Source organism: Acinonyx jubatus, chromosome D1 (genome assembly GCF_027475565.1).
Source record: "Acinonyx jubatus isolate Ajub_Pintada_27869175 chromosome D1, VMU_Ajub_asm_v1.0, whole genome shotgun sequence".
Lineage (NCBI taxonomy): Eukaryota > Metazoa > Chordata > Mammalia > Carnivora > Felidae > Acinonyx > Acinonyx jubatus.
In genome coordinates this window covers 67,027,802-67,047,507 of record NC_069390.1, presented here as the reverse complement: position 1 = coordinate 67,047,507, position 19,706 = coordinate 67,027,802, and the positions used below count along the sequence as shown (strand labels likewise).

At 38.0% G+C, this 19,706-nt stretch overlaps 1 protein-coding gene across 21 annotated transcripts in view; it reads left to right on the top strand.

The window, feature by feature from the left end:
* The window catches only part of SYTL2 (synaptotagmin like 2), a 155,821-nt gene extending 137,649 nt beyond the window's left edge, over window positions 1-18,172 (top strand). For 17 of the 21 annotated variants that reach the window (XM_015074891.3, XM_027039928.2, XM_027039927.2 and 14 more), the window contains 9 exons: window positions 2,011-2,105; window positions 5,198-5,317; window positions 6,611-6,780; window positions 7,893-7,995; window positions 10,322-10,492; window positions 12,397-12,475; window positions 14,692-14,791; window positions 16,046-16,251; window positions 17,050-18,172. In XM_015074891.3, coding sequence (XP_014930377.2) covers window positions 2,011-2,105; window positions 5,198-5,317; window positions 6,611-6,780; window positions 7,893-7,995; window positions 10,322-10,492; window positions 12,397-12,475; window positions 14,692-14,791; window positions 16,046-16,251; window positions 17,050-17,195 — 1,190 coding nt within the window. In that variant the 3' untranslated portion in view covers window positions 17,196-18,172. The remainder of the gene's footprint in view (window positions 1-2,010; window positions 2,106-5,197; window positions 5,318-6,610; window positions 6,781-7,892; window positions 7,996-10,321; window positions 10,493-12,396; window positions 12,476-14,691; window positions 14,792-16,045; window positions 16,252-17,049) is intronic. The other 4 variants (XM_053202579.1, XM_053202573.1, XM_053202572.1 and 1 more) reach the window with 1 other exon arrangement.
* Window positions 18,173-19,706: the final 1,534 nt, after the last annotated feature.

Here is a 19,706-nt window from a genome sequence, read left to right as displayed (position 1 = left end):
TGCAGAGGAAACAAAACTCCTGCCCCTTGGGGGTGTTGGGTAAAGAGATTTCTCCAGTTGCTTTTGAACTGGCAGATACTTAGGTATGGTCATCTTGTTTTATCTTGTTACATTTTGTTCAACAGTTAGCGGAGGAGTGAAAACAGTAACATGGACATATACGCCAATGTACCTGTGTCTTCATTTATGACCCAGCTTAGGTCAAGCCACGAAGGCTAGTCATGTGCTGAATTCTGGATGTATTGATTTCTCTCTTATTTTATATTATCCAAGATGACTTTAATGTCTGGGCTGAGACTATTGCTTTTCTCCAGTGAAGACTGTATTCTTACCAAAAAACAAAATGAAATACATGATCAAAACATAAATAACTGAAGCCTAATAAATGTAAAACTGACTACATTTGAGGAGCAGATGTAGATTTTGCAAATAATGGGAAGCAGTATTACATAAGTTCTGTGTACTCATTGGGCTGTACTGTGCCCTCACGGGACCTAGTCTTACACCACTTCAGTGTAAGTCACCTGAATATGCGCACATACATATTATTGTTTAATGGGAAGCAATTGAAGAAGGTATCATTTCATGAGTCACCGTAAAATGTGTTTTGATACATTTGTGAGCCAAAGGCTAGCTGAGAACTATGTGAATAAGAAAATATTTAATATATATAGTTCAGTTTTCAGTTTTCCTTCATTAGATTTCTTTTAACCAAACATGAATTTAGCTAATGCTTAGGGCTGAATTTGAGGCTTTTGAGTTATATATAGAAATATAATTTGATTTTTATCTATTTTCCTGGTATCCTTTGACTGCTAAAACCAAGTCAGTATATTCCAGCACATGGAATAGGTAATTTAAGGATTATCAGACAATATTTACTTTTTTAGCAAATAATTATATATAGAGTATACTATGTGCCAGGCACTATTCTAAGGGCCTTGAAACATGTTAACTCATATAATATGCAAGCTCTGATTCACTGTAAGAAAAGCTTAGACACTAATTCTTTCTTTCTTTCTTTCTTTCTTTCTTTCTTTCTTTTTTTTTTTTTAGTTTATTTTTTGAGAGAGCACGCATGAGAGAGAAGGGGCCAGGGAGAGAGAGAGGGAGAGAGAAAGAGACAGAAAGAGAGAGAGGGAGAGACAGGTAGAATCCCAAGCAGACTCTTCACTGTCAGAATGGAGTCCAATGTGGGGGCTTGAACTCACAAACTTCAAGATCATGACCTGAGCCAAAATTAAGAATTGGATGCTTAACCACCTGAGCCACCCAGGTGCCCCAGACACTAATTCTTAAAGAAGGAAATAGGTTTCTAACTAGAATTACACAAATGAGGAATAAAATTCATCATCTCATTGTGACTTCCACGTATATACTTACTGTATCAAAGGGTATCTAAATTAAGGTGTCTAATAAGTCTAAACAATTTGTTTAAAAAAATAGTTTGGAATCATAGTCTTTCCTAATTCTGAGTGAGAAACACTATCAGAGAAGTGATCCTCATAATCACTGAACAAACAAGCCTTCTCTTAGATGCTCAGTAGCCAGGACACTTTTATGATTGAGTTGTGTACGGAGATCCTTGCTGTCCAATGAAATAGTTTTTCAGCCTGCAGCATGTTTTAAAAATACATCTCAAGGAGATGAACCAATAAATCACACATCATGTGGTTCAAATCTCTGATGTGAAAAATAAGTAAAACTGATTCACAATGTCTCTATGTTTTAATAAATATAATTCAACTCCAGCTCCAGATTAATAAAAATGAACAGTTTTTAAATTAATTCTTATTTTCAATTGGTTCATCTCCTTACTAGTTCTCTCTATATAATTTATGAAAACTGCATGTTGCTTATCTTAGGATCCTGTGCATGTGAACTACTGTGCCTTTAACCTTTTTATAAAAATATCTCATTCATAGACGAAAGAAAAGTGTGTTTTCAACTTATGCTTTATGTTTGTCCAAAATTGTAAGGATAATTTCGAATGGAAATGCTGCTGTTTAGTTTCCACAGTGCCTTCACAACCTGATCATCAGTTTTCCCACCCTGACAAACTCAAAAGGATGAGCAAGTCCGTTCCAGCATTTCTCCAAGATGAGGCAAGTTTGTCTTTTGTAATTTCAGAAAAATGGAACCAAATCGGTGAATTTGTTCTGCCAAGATTGGTGTGTTTTTATTCAGCTGTGGCAGAGACCAAAGAGGTCAGCAGGACTGACCCATGAACTTTCCTGTCAATAAAGGTAGTGTTGTTGATCCTGGAACGAGGCATGGCATGTCTCATTTGACTCAAACGGCAACTCATTTTGGTGGTGAAGTCAAATTGCGTTGATTTTGGAATATGACTTTTGTTTCAAAGTGGGTACAAAATAAGAAACCCCTACAGAAATATGTTGGTGTGAAATAACCACTCTTTAGTTTACAGTAGAGTTGATTTGTGAAAGCTTAGTCTGGGTAGCATGACTAGCTTGAAAGCGTTTGGTAAAGTAATAGAGTGACAATTATACAGCAGACTTTAAGGATATCTCCTGGGCATAGACAATTTGTGTACATTATCTCATTTATTCCTCCAACAAGCCTAGAAGGCGGGCACCATCATTATCCCCAGACTTTACAGGTCAGGAAACACCATGAGAGGTAAATAACATCACTCATCTAGAAAAGGGTTGAACCAGGACTGGAGCCCAGATCCGATTATCATGGTTAGCCATTATGCCTAGTGCCTCAGGTCAGAACAGGACTATTATCTGCTATTCCCTGAATACTTTGTAAATACCAGGCACTTAATATTCATTCTGATATCTAACTGTCACTAACTAAATGTGGTAGGTACATAAAACAGGAAAGTGCCTGAGATGTTAAATAACTTTCCCCAAATCCAACAGCTGCTAAAAAGTAGACCTAGGACTTTAACTTAGGTCCTTTGACTTAGTTAAGATTCCATGTTCTGGGTTGGGGGATGGGTTAAAGAGGTGAGAGGGATTAAGGAGTGCACATGTCACGATGAGCACTGGGTGTTGTATGGAATTATTGAATCACTATATTGTACACCTGAAACTAATATAACACTGTAAGTTAACTAGAATTAAAATAAAAACTTAAAAATCCCCCCCCCCCAAAAAAAAAATAAAAAATTCTATGTTCTTGCAGCCAGGTAGTTAGGAGCTTGGAGTCAGACACTCCTACTTCTGGCTGTGCTACAAATTTGCTGTGTGACCATGGGCAAGTTTCTTACTTTCCCTGTGTCTGGGAAACCTGATTAGGTTGTGAGGAGTCAGTGAGATAATGGAGGGAAAACACAGGGCATCGTGCCTGACACATAGTGAATACCCAGTAAACATGAACTGTTACTATTTTCAGTTCGGGTCTGATTTTTGATGGTAAAATTAAAAGCTTTATCATCAAGCATTCTCTTAGTAGATGAAATATGAGGAAAGTTCTAGACAGCATATAAATTACATATCTCTTGCCTGACCTCCTGGCCTTCCCTTTGTCTATTCTTGGGCCTTAGATGAACTGTATCTGCAAATATTCACCCCTGCATATGCATAACAGCCCACATTATAGTTCCTTTGAAAAGAATCACTCATTCTTTGAAACTAAATCATTAGTTGGAAGCCACTGGTAGGCACCTCATGGAGTTCCTGTGGTTTTATACCTTTGTAAACAGGCTTTGGTCTTGGTTGGTCATATGAATAAGCTATATAATAACTGAAGAGGCAAGTGATACCAGTTCTGGTTTTTCATTCTCCTCCTTCACTTTTAATGTGCTGCCTCACAGCTCCACACAAAGGAGAGTCCAAGTCATTTGAGTTTGTGCATCAGAGATGCCAAATTAAGCTGTATAATTTTGTCTTTCAAAGCACATGGGTCAGACTAAATGTTAAAGGAAGTGGACATGAAACCAGGCCTTGTGCCTTTGTCCATTATCCCTTTGAGGCTTAGTTTAACATCAGTCACATTTGTTGAGTACATGCTATGTGAAAATTGGTGTTCCAGGTCAACAAGACAGGATCCCATCCTTCATGAATTCACTAGTGACCTGATATACTAGGTAGACCATAGTGCATGATATAATAGAGGGAAATGGACTGTAAGCATGTGGGGAGAGGGTGTGACAACAGAGACATTTAAAGGGTATGGTGTTTTGTTGTTGTTGTTTTTAAATCCTTGAGGGAGGATATTTTTCTTATCCATATAAGTCATAAATTTTGTTTTTCTTTAACTCCTTAACTCTGCATTTGAATTGGCATCTGTTATATTGATACATAATTGCATGACCCCAGAATATGTTGGCATGAACTAACTACTCCATACAGATGTTTCCCTAACTCCACTGAACTGCTCCATAAACTCTCTAACCCCAAAAGGAACACATTCTGAATCATGAATTTTTAAAGATACTGTCTGATAAACTTTAGCTCTGAATATAATAAAATTTATTATTGCCACTTTTTTTTTCTTGACCCAGGTAAATATTTCCTGGGACATATTTAAAATAATACTTTAAAAAAATTGTTAAAATCGAATGTGGATAGAATTTAATACATGTTAATAAATGTAATTTAATATATACTTCCCTATAGCAATAAAAAGATAAGTACAATAGCACTATGAAAATACATAAGAGGTGGTTTAGAATTCTTAAATATGTATATATATAAGTTCTAGTTGAAACAGATCAAACTAGCATTTATTTTTCTAGTTTAATAGTGTCTCAAGTAAAAGATTTGAATTTTAGGGAAGACAGGCTATGTTAATAATGAGGAATTACACACGACATTTTATGTTTTGATAGTAAGTCTTAGACCTTTTATTGTGTGGGTAAAGTTAACTTCTCATATCTATCAATAAAGTTCCCCAAGTAACCTAAATACATATACTAAGACAGTAACAAGAAAGCTCACAGTAATGCTGCCTTCTGTAGCACTATGGGCCCACCTAGTAGGTGAAAAAAAAAATCACTTTGTTATTTTGGTAGCAAAGCACTGCTCTCCTCCTTAGGTGAGGTCCAAGATAGACCACCCATTTCATCCTGAATCCCATTCCCTGGTGATTAGCACGAGTGTCTTTTGACCTTCAGAAATGTTGACAGATCCCTGGGATACCGAGATATCATATTTTTCTAAATTGAGATTCTGATCTTCACTCATCCTGAATTTAAATTTTGTGTATATTATATGATGTTTTGTAGAGTGATGACAGAGAAACAGATACAGCATCAGAAAGCAGTTACCAGCTCAGCAGACACAAGAAGAGCCCAAGCTCTTTAACCAATCTTAGCAGCTCCTCTGGCATGACGTCCCTGTCTTCTGTATGTAAACAAAGGCTCCGTGTTAATATCTCTCTGCTTCTGTGAACCTTGCTCTGCCGTGCTCCTTCTTACTATAAAATGGCTCCCATTGTATTCCCAGATTCCAAGGGCACTAGCTTTTTCTCTAACCCACAATTAGCTTCTGGCTAGCTAAATCTTTGTTTTTCTTTTTTTAAGCATAAAAAGAGTTCACATCCATTATAAATGAATATGTTTTTTGGGATGTAAGTGCTTTAGAAATAAGCCTAAATTACCAACAAGATGAACCACTGCATTTTTCTCTGCAACAAATGGGGTAACTATTGTTAAGTTCTGCTTATATTAGATATGTTTTATATTCTCTTTGCAGGTTTAGAATTGTATCTCTCTTTTAGCAAACCTGATGAATAAAGGTACTGATTCACATAAAAGAATAGGATTTCTTTGCCTTACAGAAGGATTTAGAACAGGGTTTTAAAAGGAAATCTACTTAAGTGTATTCAGGTTGGCTTTAGAAAATTTGACTCTACCTAGAACTTCTTTCATAAAGTGAGATCAGTCATTGTGCATGTAGTATGTGTGTAGAAATATATATATGTAAATATATCCACATACACTTACCAAATAGTTCTCTGATATACATAAACATGCACATATCTCACCAGGTATGCTAATCAAATGATAAAGCTGTACTTAAATTCTTACTAGCCTCCCATTTCTCAAACTTTAAAAAAAAAATCTGTTTAAATTGAATTTCTGCTGATAACAATCAAATGTTTGGCCTTGGGAAGGCTTTCAACTGCCTTCATCAATCATCCATTCTCTACCCTTCCTGACCTCTAAAGGCGTATGGCCCAGTAAGCATTTTCCTAGATTTAGTGGATGAGTAACATAGTAAAATTCCTTTTTAGTGCCTTGGAAATTTGATAGAGCAATGTGTCACTGTGATTTGTGTGCCTGGGGTTTCTCACATCCTCTTTCTTTAATGTCTTAAATACTAAGCATGCCTAAAAATGGAACTTTGAATGCCCCCCACCATAAAAATCCCCCTGCTTTGAAATGAGCCAGTATCTAAATAACTTTGCATTTCACTTTTCATCTGTATCTTTTAGAGGCATTTTTTTTTTTTTACACACTAGTTGTGCCATATATTACGTCAGGTTGTCTGTGTTGGCCTGTCTTTATGCCATATTTTATTAATTGCCTTAAGTGCAAACTAGAGAAATAATGGCAAGCAAAGATTATATTCATGATCCTTGTATTGGATTTGTGAAAGAGATAGAAACAAACACTGTGTGTTTCGGATGCTTTCAGGTGAGCGGCAGTGTGATGAGTGTTTACAGTGGAGACTTTGGCAATCTGGAAGTGAAAGGAAATATTCAGTTTGCAATCGACTATGTGGACTCATTGAAGGAGTTGCATGTCTTTGTGGCCCAGTGTAAAGACTTAGCAGCAGCAGATGTTAAAAAACAGCGCTCAGACCCGTAAGTACAATTTGAAGTAACTGTTTTCTCTTAGTTATTCGTAATCTTGCAGAAACTGGCCAAGAAAGAAAGAAATTGAAGGGAGGGTATGTGTGTGACTGCATCAAAAAGAAATGTTTGACAAGAAAAGTTTGGGGGAAGTGCTGTTTTACTTACTTTATAAATTCATATGCCAAAGTTATTAAACTATAAAAATGTCAGAGAAGCACAAAATATTTCAAGTTGGAAGGGACCTTTGAGGCCATCTTGTCCCATTCATTCTTTTAACAGATAAGGAAATTAAGGCCAGAAAAGATAAGTGACCTATTTACATAAATTCAGAGAGTCAGCAGCAAAACTGGGAATAAGGGCTTAAACCCTAATCTGTTCCCATGACTCTCAAACTTCTCTAAAGTTAGGGGCATGTAGGGGCATACTTCAGAATGTTCAGTGGTGCAGGAACAGTTAAGATTCTAGACTGAGGTAGATTCTAAATTTAACTTCTATTTTACAGAAGAACTTTAGGGGGAATTACCAGCTCGTCTTTTAAATCAGAGGCTTAATTGATATTTCAGTTTATTTGCAAAAATTGAGTACATTCCTCACTTATCCTTATGCAGAAGTCAGATTCTTAATTATTTTGCTGGTATAAGCCTAATCCTTCATGCTTTTATTATAAAAACAATTGGGGCCAGTATACTTTTTTCCCCCATTGAATGTGGCTTGATTAGGTTGGTGCTAAGAGTAATTTTTGTTTTCAAAAGGCAGTAACAAAACTTTTTAAAAAATTCTGTAAGCACCAGTCTTTTCTTAATTGGAAACAAGCCAGTAAAATTAAGCACTACATTAGAGGTCTGTCCCCCACCACCCTCCATATCAGATAAGGCCAAAGAAAAAAGGAGTTCAGGAAATATCCTTTAAAAAATGTTTAAACAATTATGAAATGATCAATTCTGCTGCAATGTGTTTAAACGTTTTAGTATAAAAGACGTTAGTGAGAACATTCATTTACTTATCACTTTTCTGAGTGTCATGAATTATTTCTGTCAATTACCAATGCATTTTTCAAAGTAGAGATAGAAACATGACTTTTATTTTCTCTGACCTTCTTGTCTTTCCGCTTCTCTTTTTAGATATGTAAAGGCCTATCTGTTACCAGACAAGGGCAAAATGGGCAAGAAGAAAACACTTGTAGTGAAGAAGACCTTGAATCCTGTGTATAATGAGATACTGCGGGTATCTATGAACTCTCTGTCTAGGAAAATCCTAAATAATGATGTGTCACTGTGATTATGTGTAAATAGCCATGTTGTCTAAAATTTTTTTAATGTGTGTTTATTTTTGAGAGAGAGGGACAAAGAGACAGAGTGTGAGCGGGGGAGGGGCAGAGAGAGCGGGAGACATAGAATCCGAAGCAGGCTCCAGGCTCTCAGCTGTCAGCACAGGGCCCAACTCAGGACTCCAACTCACGAGATCATGACCTGATCCAAAGTCCAACGCTTAACCAACTGAGCCACCCAGGTGCCCCTAAATAGCCACGTCTTCTTGGGTAGTATCTCTACAAGTGAAGTCAGTCACGGGGAGAGAAAAAGGGAAGGAATAAACATTTTCTGACAAACTGCCTTGCATGAGACCATACACCTTGAATGTTGTTTGCGTTCTGTCATGCATTCTCTACATAGGCCACCAGGAGGATACTGCCTGCACCTCACAGATGAAGCAGGTGAAGCTTAGAGAAACAAAGGAAATTGCTCAAAGACACACAGCTGACAGAATTGAGCATCGTAAAAATTATTTACCAAGAGCATAATTCTGATCATGTTATTTCTCTGCTTAAAATCTTTTAGGATTCCCATTACCCTTAGCGGCAAGTCCATCCTTCTTAACACGTCACCAGTCCCTCCACAACCCAGGCTCCAGCCTCCTCTTTTCAATTTCAGAGTCTTTGTTCAGGTCACCCTGATTCCTTTCTGTTCTTTGGAGGAACTGACTACATTTTCTCACACTGCTGGACTTCCTGTTCCATCTGGCCAGAGGGCTCTTTCCCACATTCTATCCCTAACTACCTCCTACAGCCTTAAATGCCTCTTCCTATGAGAGGCTGTCCTTAACCCATCAGGCCACCTTGTGGTCTGCTGCCTCAGTCACCTTGTTCTATATTAGGCTTTGTTAACACTCAGCAGTTGAACTACTAGCCTCATTGTCTGCTTTCCCATTAAACTGTGAGTTCCAGGAGGGCAAGGTCCAACTCTGTGCCATTTATCAACTGTGTGCGTTTGGGCAAATGACTGAACCTGTCTGTGCTTCATATCTGCCAAAGGGAGACAATAAGAGTACCTACCTACTTCAGTAGGTGTGAACATTAAAAGAATTAATATATGCAAAGTGATTAGTATGTATTAAACACATGTTGACTCAATACAGTGTCTGAATAGGTACTCAAAAAATGTTACTGGAAGGATAGATGGGTAGACAGATGAATAGAAAGTATACCTGCCTCAAATACCCATATTTCCCCCTACCCCAGACTGTATAATGTTGTCTTAGTCATGATAATTTGAAACTGGAAACAGAAGAAGTGTCATTCATTCCCTTTTTCTGAAAGGCTGTCCAACTATTTGATTATCCTCTGAGGAAAGAAGCAGAATTAAATTAATTTTCAGTCATCCATGGGTCAATTTTTTATAGATTTTCTGTAGCCAGTTTTTAATTACAGTTTGACTGTGATATACCTCCATACCCTAGCTGTTTCTAGGTCAACTACTTCAACCCTATACTCAGGAAAAGCCACCTAATTTAAATGGTAAATTCAGAGAAAGACCAGCCTGCTACAACCAAAATGGACATTCAAGTAGTACATCATAAAACCAAATAGAGATTATTTTTAGGTCAGAAGTACTATTATCCCTACCATGATTATATACAATCTAGGATTGATTGCATCTTAGATGAAAAACTGTTAGGATGCCAGATATTTTCCACTTAACCATATGAATCAGGAAAAAGGAATTTAATTAAAAAGTACCTTGTCATTGCAGGATATCTATAGTGGGAGATGTTGTGTGCAAATGGGGGCAAGTGGTATATAGGAATTTTCTGTAGTTTCTGTTCAGTTTTGCTATAAATCTACGACTGCTCTAAAAAATAGAGTCTATTAGAAAAAAAATACCTTGTCCTTAGGTAGAAAAAAGACCACAGGATTAAAGTTCATTAGCATTTTGAGACTGAATTGGACTTATGTTATATCTAGTTTGAACAAAAAAACATCCAGTAAAAAATGAATAATTGGCTTTCGTTTTTATAAAGCTATTACTGGCTATGATATTTGAACTGTGGTTTGCTTTTCCAGAAGCAGAAAGAAAATCAGCTTTTGTGAAAGATGGATTTAGCTCTTTGAAACAAGACACTTAGAATAAGATGACTTTGCAATATCTTTGAGACTTGAAACCTAGCAGATGAGAAAACCTGATCTGTACAGATGACTTTTCTCTTTATCTTTGTGTCATAACTTTGGCATAAAATAATATTATTCACCACTTTAATTTCCTTCTTTGATCTGCAGTATAAAGTCGAAAAGCAAATCTTAAAAACACAAAAGCTGAACCTGTCCGTTTGGCATCGAGATACATTTAAGCGCAATAGTTTTCTAGGGGAAGTAGAACTTGACTTGGAAACTTGGGACTGGGACAACAAACAGAATAAACAACTGAAGTGGTACCCTCTGAAGCGAAAGGTAAGTTCTGACGTTTTTGGTTTGTTGGTTGGTTTGGTGCCTGGCATGTAGGAGAAAGCTACTATAAACTGCATTTTAATTAATAACGGTTATCCCTTGTTTGGGATCATTATATCTTTCACTCTGTCCAATATGTCTCTTATGCCCTTTTAATGTATTTTCTGTTCTTTTTTTTTTTTTCTCCTCTCCAGAATTCAGGCTGGCTAGTTTCTGCTAACTTGTCTTTCCATTCAAATAATTTTCTTATCTGCTATGTCTAAAACACCCATTTTACAGGTTCTCAATCGTTATATTTTTCAGATTTATATTTTCATTTGATTTTTCATAGACCACTTCTCTCCTAAAATTCTCTATCTTAACCATATCCTCATGAACATATTAATCAAAGTTATTTAAAATATATATCTGAAAACCCAATATCCTAAACATTTGTATGTCTCTTTTATCTAATTTTTTATCTTAGTTTGGTCATTTGGTCCTTTGTCCTGGTATGCCTGTTCATTTTTTATTGTAAGCTAGACATTGTATATGAGAGTTCTAGGGATATTTTGAGAGTATTTACTTTCGTTTCTGACACACAGAGTGGGGACAGAACACTTTAATCTGAGAACAAACTGACTAGAAGCTGTGTTTCAGTTTTCATGTGGTCTCATGTAGTTTTTGTTTGCTCAAATTCCTAGCCTATGGCCCTTCAGGGATTCCAAGTGAAAGCCTAGGGAAGTAGTTATCAGATTTTAGCATGCACCCCATTCACGTGAAGTACTTATTATAATACAGATTTCCGGGCCCTATTGCCAGGGTTTCTGATTTAGTAACATCTGGGCCCAAGTTTCTAGCCATGGCTGGTTGCTGATACAGCGTCTTGCCTGGGGACCATACTTTGACAACCACTGATCTAGAGTATGTCTAAGGCTATTCCTTTCTATTATGCTCTAGTTTGGCACTACTTAAAAATCAGCTGATGCCTCAAAGTGAAAAGCAACAAATGTCAGACTCAAAGATGTTCTCCATTTGAGTCGTGATAATAATTCATTAATTCCTTCAAATAAATTTGTTTAATCCAGTTTTTTTTTTATTGTTCCCAGTGTGAGGGTTGGTATGATCTCAGCTGGAAGTGATGAATATCAACAGTAGAAATCATTGTTCAGCATCTCCATAATAAACCACTTATGCTTAAGAAATGGTTCCCAAATATTGCATCAAAATCACCTGGAGCACTGATTTCTAGTCTTACCCAAGACTCACTGGGTGTGAATTCCTTAGAAGATGTCAAAAGCTTTTCATTTTAAACTAACCCTTAGGTTTCTGATGCATAGCTATGTTTTGGCAATGAGGCTCTAAAGGACCAGAATTTGAAAGTGAAACCAGCTCTCTTATACTTGAAAATAATAGATACACATTTTAAAATTATTGTCCAGTCTTTGTTATTCTTACAGACATCAAACCATGTGATCTGAAATGATCAGGTTAATGCAGCTTTGGAAATGTAATGTTTGGCTTTTCTTCCCCCAGACTTTCCCCACACTCTTCTTACTCAAAGAAAGAGTAACTCAAATAAATAGTTTTATGTCTGACTGGGTGACCAACAAAATTTATGTGCTTTTATAAAAAAGCATCCCAGAACATTTCTTCTCTCTCCAAGAAAGCCATTCTGATTTCTTTACTATCTCTGAGACTAAAGGCCTTGAGATATTTTCTGGGTACCAAGCAAGTCTTTCCAAGATACACAGTATGGCTTTCCCAGATATAAAAGCAAGAGTTTGGCTTTGATGGAAATGTTAATTCAGGGCACTCATGGGTGATACATACTCACAGAAACGGGCATTTGTTGTCCTATAACACAATACCAACAGAGTAAAATAGTTTGTGTCTCACACTTACTGACAGTGTCCTTCATTTTCCAGACAGCACCAGTTGCCCTTGAAGCAGAAAACAGAGGTGAAATGAAGTTAGCTCTCCAGTATGTTCCAGATCCAATTCCTGGTATGTAATGATTTTCCATCCAGATTTATGTCCTTTCCCGATCCCTTCCCTCTCCAAGGATTTCTTTGAACTCTGTGATATTTTCAAAGGTGAAACCCTAGGCAAAATTATTAACTAAGTAATTATATGGACCAGATGAGTCAATTTATAGTTGATAATTCTTTATTGTGGTAAAAACACATAATATAAAATTTATCATCTTAACCATTTTGAAGTGTACCTTTTGTAGGATTAAGCATATTCACATTGTTATAAAGCAGATCTCTAGACCTTTTTTCATCTTGCATATCTGAAACTCTGTACCCTTTAAACTTCAGCCTCACCATGTCCTTCTCCCAGCCCCTGATAACCACCATTCTACCTTCTGGTTCCATGGAAAAAAAATGTTCAGTTTCCAAAATTCTCTAGTTTACAATCCTTGTTTGAACTATCACCTCACTCTCCAAAACTTTTTTTTTTATTGTTCCCAGTGTGAGGGTTGGTATGATCTCAGCTGGAAGCGATGAATATCAATAGTAGAAATCATTGTTTAGCATCTCCATAATAAACCACTTATGCTTAAGAAATGGTTCCCAAATATTGCATCAAAATCACCTAGAGCACTGATTTCTAGTCTTACCCAAGACTTACTGGGTGTATCTGCACAGTGTGGATGGCCTTTCCCGTATTCAGAATGGAGCCTGGGTGTTCCTCACAGGCAAGAATTAGACAAATTCATATGGAGCCCTTAGGAAGTAAGAGTGTATTGGTTCCCCATTCTTAAGGTCTCAGCAGGACTGAAAGCTTTTTCCTCAAGATTCCTAATTGCATCCTTGATGTTAGGGCCTCAGGTCTCCAGCCCAGTTAAGGAGCAAGAGACTAGCAAGAAATGAATGCCTGCCCTTACTTCCTAAGCAAGTTCCCCAAGTTTTTCTCCTTAAGAATCTGTATAAATGTTATGACTGAAATCAGAGGTTGCAACTCAACTGCTTTCAGTAACCAGGCCGTGAAACCAGTGGCATGAAAGAAATCTTGGATGGTAAGGGCAGTGATTGAACTAGAAAAAGCATTCTAATTCGGTTAAAAAAAAAAAAAAAGAATTGGAGGGCAAGTAAAAGATATCTTTAGGTCCATATGGCTGCCAAACCACCGTCTTGTTACTTCTGGATCTTCCTAAAAGGCAGATTTTTAAAATATATAATTTCTATCCTATCATTTATGGTCCACATGCATAGAAATTCTGCCAGTCTGTTTTCCACCACTATCATTTCTTGGTGGGAGCAGGGGGCAAAGGAGATGATGTTTTGTGGTGGGCTCCACCTTGTCTGATTTTTTGTTCATGTAGTTTCTCTCCTCTGGAGTGGCTTCCTCTCTCAACCTATCCAAGTCTTAGATGAAGCCCCATCTTCTCCATAAAGCTTTTCCTGGCTATATGCATTCACCCTCCTTGAGCACATCATCACCTAGAACATTATAGTAATAACTTGGCATTTCATTCTGTATTACATTTTTATAGTTTTTATTTGAATTACTCTTTTTAAGTGTAAACATTTCCCGAGGACATAGATTTCTTATGTTCCTTGTATCCAATGATATTACTAGCGTAGGGCTGAGCATATAATAAATGCTCATTAAATTCCTGTTGGTTAATTAGGTTAACCCATTCAGAAAAATATGGTAGTGGTCCTCTGTCCATGTGCACCCAGCCTAGCCAACAACTAAAGAGTAAGCCAACTTCTCAGAATTCCCTGGCCATAACCCTACTTATTATGTGTGTGTACGCAATATTGTCACAAAGTGTGTAACCACATTTAACAAGAAAAGTGGCTGTACTTAGCCAGTACCTGTTTTGTTTACTTTATACTCATTATGTTTCAAATGCCTCCCATTAACAATATTTGAAAGGAATATGCATTTCATTGAGATGTTTTGAATATAACTGTAAATGGATGATTTATATACCTGATCTCTATAATTTATCTTGAAACAAGCCAAACCCAGAAATAATGATGTAGTACTCTGTACTTGGAATCAATATGAATTATTTGCATAGAGTTATCTGAGCTCAATGCAGCCAGACTAGGGAAGATTTAGTTAAGAATGTATAAATTTAGCCAATTAGGATCATATCATCAAGCTCTAGCTAGCATCACTGTTCCAGACTGCATCTTTGGATGCAGTATTGCCAAGAGAGGAATGGCAGTGAAATTTTCTTTTCTGCCCTTTTTCAATTATAGGTAAAAAGCTTCCTACAACTGGAGAAGTGCACATCTGGGTGAAGGAATGTCTCGATCTACCTCTGCTAAGGGGCAACCATCTAAATTCTTTTGTTAAATGGTAACAGCATTGATAACTCTGCCTCTCTCATCTCTACCATAGCCCAGCCTTTGCTGGTTGGTTTCAAGCCTCCATACCTGTGATGCTGAAACTCATCATTCATGGTTTGAATGAAATAACTTAGGACAGTGGCAACACATTCTGGAAGGACCTGTGACATGAACCCCTAATTTGAGTTTTTAAGTGGCAAACTTTTTTCTCTGTTATACATGTAAATGCCTGGCATCAAGTCAGCAGTGTCTAAACAGCTATTAGTGTGCTCTCTTAGCCCCCCTGACTGATTTTATCTATACCTATTCTTTCAGAAGACCAGTTGTAGCTGTTTAAGTTTATATGACATTATTTGTGACTTTCTCTCTCTATATTGTCAGCTGGTAAGATTTTTCAGCTCAGGGCAGTCTCTCATTCTGAGACAACTTTCAGACCTTCTTGTATTTATAAGAGGTATGGTAGGTTAAAAACAGAAAAGAGATAATCAGGACTAGATCATATTTCCAAATTTTAAAGGAATCCTCAAGCAATTGCTACCATGTTAAGCACTTACTAATTGAAAGCACTGAACTAAGTTGTTTGCTTCATATGTAATTATAACATTAACCTTATGAATTAGGTATCACCATTCTCATTTTAAAGATGAAGCAAGTGAGAGATTAAGTGACTTTTCCTACAATACACAACCAATAAATGGCAGAGTCAGGATTCAAAGCAAGTCTGGTCCACTGTAATGAAGAGTAATGAAGAGTACCTCCAGCAGGATGCTGCCACCACTGCCACCACCACCATGACTACCCCCACCATGACCACCACAACCACCATCACCACCCCCATCATCATTGCCATCACCACCACTACCACCACCATGACAACCACCACCATCCCCACCACCACCATGACCACTACCACCATCCCCATAATATTCTCCAACACCACCACAACTACCATCACCACCATGACCACCCCCACCATGACCACCACAACCACCATCACCATCCCCATCCCCATCATCATCGCCATCACCACCACGACCACCACCACCATCACCACCACCACTACCATCACCACCACCATGACCACCACCATCATCCCCACCATCATCCCCACCACCACCATCACCATCGCCACCACCACTGCCTCTCTACACTCTTTTTTTCTTCTATATCCTTCTGCCAGTCTTCACTAGCTGTGTTGAAGTACATTTAAGGTGTAAATGTTCACCATCTTAGTAAAATGCTTTCACAATGATTTCTTTTGTAGTATCATCCTTCCAGATACAAGTAGGAAAAGTCGCCAAAAGACAAGAGCTGTAGGGAAAACCACCAACCCTGTCTTCAACCACACCATGGTGTATGATGGTTTCAGGCCTGAAGATCTGACAGAAGCCTGTGTAGAGCTTACTGTCTGGGACCATTACAAATTAACCAACCAGTTTTTGGGAGGTCTTCGGATTGGCTTTGGAACAGGTAATGTCTGTTACGTTTTTAATTCTCTATGAGCCAAGTGCTTCTGGAGACAGTAGAGGTTTGTCTGCTTGTTGCTTTGCTTCTTCCTTATGAAAACAGATATTCTATTTCTGTTAAGTGTAATGAAATGAATGAATGAAGGAATGTCAGGCTGTATGCCAAGGGCTCTAGATATGAAGATTAACAGGATGTAGTGTCTGTCCACACAGAGCTTAAGTTAGAGTATGTGGGGGGATACAGAAAATCCTTCATCACTACTCTTCCCTGAAAAACATTTATATCCTTTTATGACTAAAAGGATGCTTTAAATAATGATAGCAATTAACATTTGTGGAGCAGTAGTCACTGTACTGAGTGCTTTGATTATATTATTTCATTTAATCCTCACAGAAATTCTATGAGTCGTTACTATGTTATCTCCAGAGGAACTGATGTTCTAAGAAATGAAGTAACAGAGCTAATAAGCATCAGAGCCAAGATTCAAAGTCGAGTCTCTTAGACACAAAACCCCAAACCACACTTCCTTAGAGATTATCTAGTGTCACCTCCATCCCAGTGCCAGGCCTCTTTCCTACTACCCCACTATGTCCCTGACAGATTGTCAGCTAGCTCAGGTGACTAAACAGCTCTTTCTTCGATTGAGCCCCAGATTTGCCCTCCTGGTGATATTAAAACGCTTCCTAGCTGTCTTCCACTGGTGATTATAATGAGGGAATGACCTTCCTCGCCGCCTCCGAAGAACAATTCCTTTCTAAATGCAAAGCTTCCTTTCTCTGCCCACCCCTCCCCCCCCACCAGGTAAAAGCTATGGCACTGAAGTGGATTGGATGGACTCTACTTCAGAGGAAGTTGCTCTCTGGGAAAAGATGGTGAATTCCCCCAATACTTGGATTGAAGCAACCCTGCCTCTCAGAATGCTATTAATTGCCAAGATTTCAAAATGAACTCAGCATCAACTGGCTCCTCCACTAAAAACCACTAAACAGGTGGAATCTGATCTTGAAAATCTGACTGTGTGGACAGAGTTCTCACCTGCTACCTATTTCCACTAACGGATGCCACACAGCATGTTCAAGTCAACCTGTATGTGCTTCTTTGGTTACAAGGCCCAAGAGATTTAAATAATAATAAACAGTCTAACTTATTTGTGCCCTCAACATTAAAGAAGATATTTGAGAAAGCTAGCAAAATCAAATGGTACTGAGTCTTCAGGGAAAACGCTTTCAAAAAATATTAAATATGGGGTGATGTTAATGAGCAACATTTTCTAGTTTGCTGTTGTGTTTCACACCACAATTTTGTGCAACAGTTCAGAAGGCCTGCTTCTCGGTGGTTGAAAACCCTTGCAGGAACTGAAAATGTACAGTTTTTGTAAAAGAGGGACAGAAAAACACTCCTATAAGAAGTAGGGAGGGGGGGAAATATCAGTGATGATAAAGAATTTGACCATAAGAAAACGATATACTCTATAATCTCTATTATGATATGGAATTCCGTGTTAGGGACTTGAGACTGAATTTATTGCATGTATTTCTTTCTGCCTTTGAAACTGCTTTCCACCCGGCCCCCAATGTCAAAGTCTCAGATGTGCTTTGGTGCCACCTCCTGGCTCATAGGTGGAATTCAGTTTTTGGCTTAATTTTCTCCCAAGCTCTCAACCCTGTATTTTGTCATAGACTATGTGAAAAAACCAAAAACCTTGCATATATAAGATTCTGGTTTTCCTGTAACTCTACTATATGAAATTAGCATGAGGGTGGTCACCGGCATGTTTTGCAACAAAGTTTTAATTAGAATGTAAATTGTTAAACTTTGCTTCCTATGTATAATTTTCATACAGTATTTTGTAAAAACCCTTAGAAGAAATTATGATATGATTTAATTGTGTTGTCAAGTTAAATAGACTTCTTATTTTAAATGACATACTTCATGTTAGAAGTCCTAAAATCTTAAATTCGCAGCAAGACTAAAGAATTGGTAAGCTAATATTTCTCGAGTCTTTACTGTAACTCTGGACATCATTTCCTCCGAGTGAGATGCTTTGACCACGTTGTTGAAAGTGGAAGTTTTTCTTTTAAAGAAGTAGTTGAAAAGCATTGAAGATAGGTTAATATTTATTTTTGAAAAGTTTTCCACAGAGACATTTTTTGGGTCATTTTAGGATATAAAGCATGACTCCTCCTTAGGACCCAACTTGCTTGCCTTTCTCAAAACAAGCACTGTAGGTTAGGCAGGTCTGGATGGTCAGGAGTGTGAAACCTTATGACAGGTGTCTAGGAAACATCACTGAAAATGACTAGTGTGCTTGTCTCCTCTGAACAGATGTTAGAACCTCTATCCACTTGAAACACATGAGAAACTTCTGCCCAGTAAGAGCGGCTAACTTAGAACCCCCTTCCCGTGGTCTCTCAAGGTCTTTTAGGGAGATGTGTAGTCTAGCTCTATTTCCTGATCCTGCTCTGACCACAAGGAGAGGCACGAGCTGAGTGGAGGCACAGCTCCCAGGTCGAAAGTACAGATCCTGTTCCAGCTCCTGCAGCTTCATGGGGCCAGCTCTTTCTCAGCCCTTCCTTCACCTGCTCAGCCACCTCCCAGCAGCCAGCCAGCTCTGAAACACTGTGATTGGTTCTAGTGTCTCCCTATCTAGGACTGGGACTGCCTGCCTCCTCCTATTCTCAGATCCCTGACCTGCAAAACACCAGAGTGGTCAGTAGAAGCACCTTTGGTATCCAAATGATCTGGGTTTGAATTCTGGCTCTACCACTCGGGGTGACATGGGGTAACTTGTTCAACCTCTCTGTGCCTTCGTTTCTTTGTTCCCTGAAAACTATAAAATGTATATACTAATGCCTACCTTTCAAGAATATTGTTAGAATTAAATGGGAGAAGATGTACAAGTGCCTAGTACTGTGCAGGTTATATAGAAGAACTCTGGAGATAGTAGATTCAAAAAAAGAGACATTAAAAGACTTACAGGCAAGTGGAGGGGACTCATTGGTCACCACTAGGGAGAGCATCAGCCCAGTTTTAGGCTTTGAACTTCTGGGAGGAAATATATTGGATAATTTCAGGATCAAAGGTAGGTGGGGGGAAAAATGGTAGAGCAAGGAAAACAACCATGGCAGAGAGGAGCCCAGAGTCATTATTACTAAATGGAAGTTCTCTCAGAAAAGAGATGGTGTCTAATTTATTAATGTATACTTAGCCTCTAGCACCACACTATACCTAGTAGCTGTTTGTTGAGTAAATAGGTAAATGAATATTGATTAGGGTCTTGTGAGATTCTCAGACTTGACAAGTTATCTATGGACTTAGTTTTTTAAAATAATTTTAACATAGAAAGGTAACCAATTTTTAATGTGGAAAATCTACTTAATCAACAAATGTCACCAAGCATTCACTATGTGCAAGGGGCATAGAAAGGTGGAGGGGGGTAGGGGAAGCATCCATAAGCT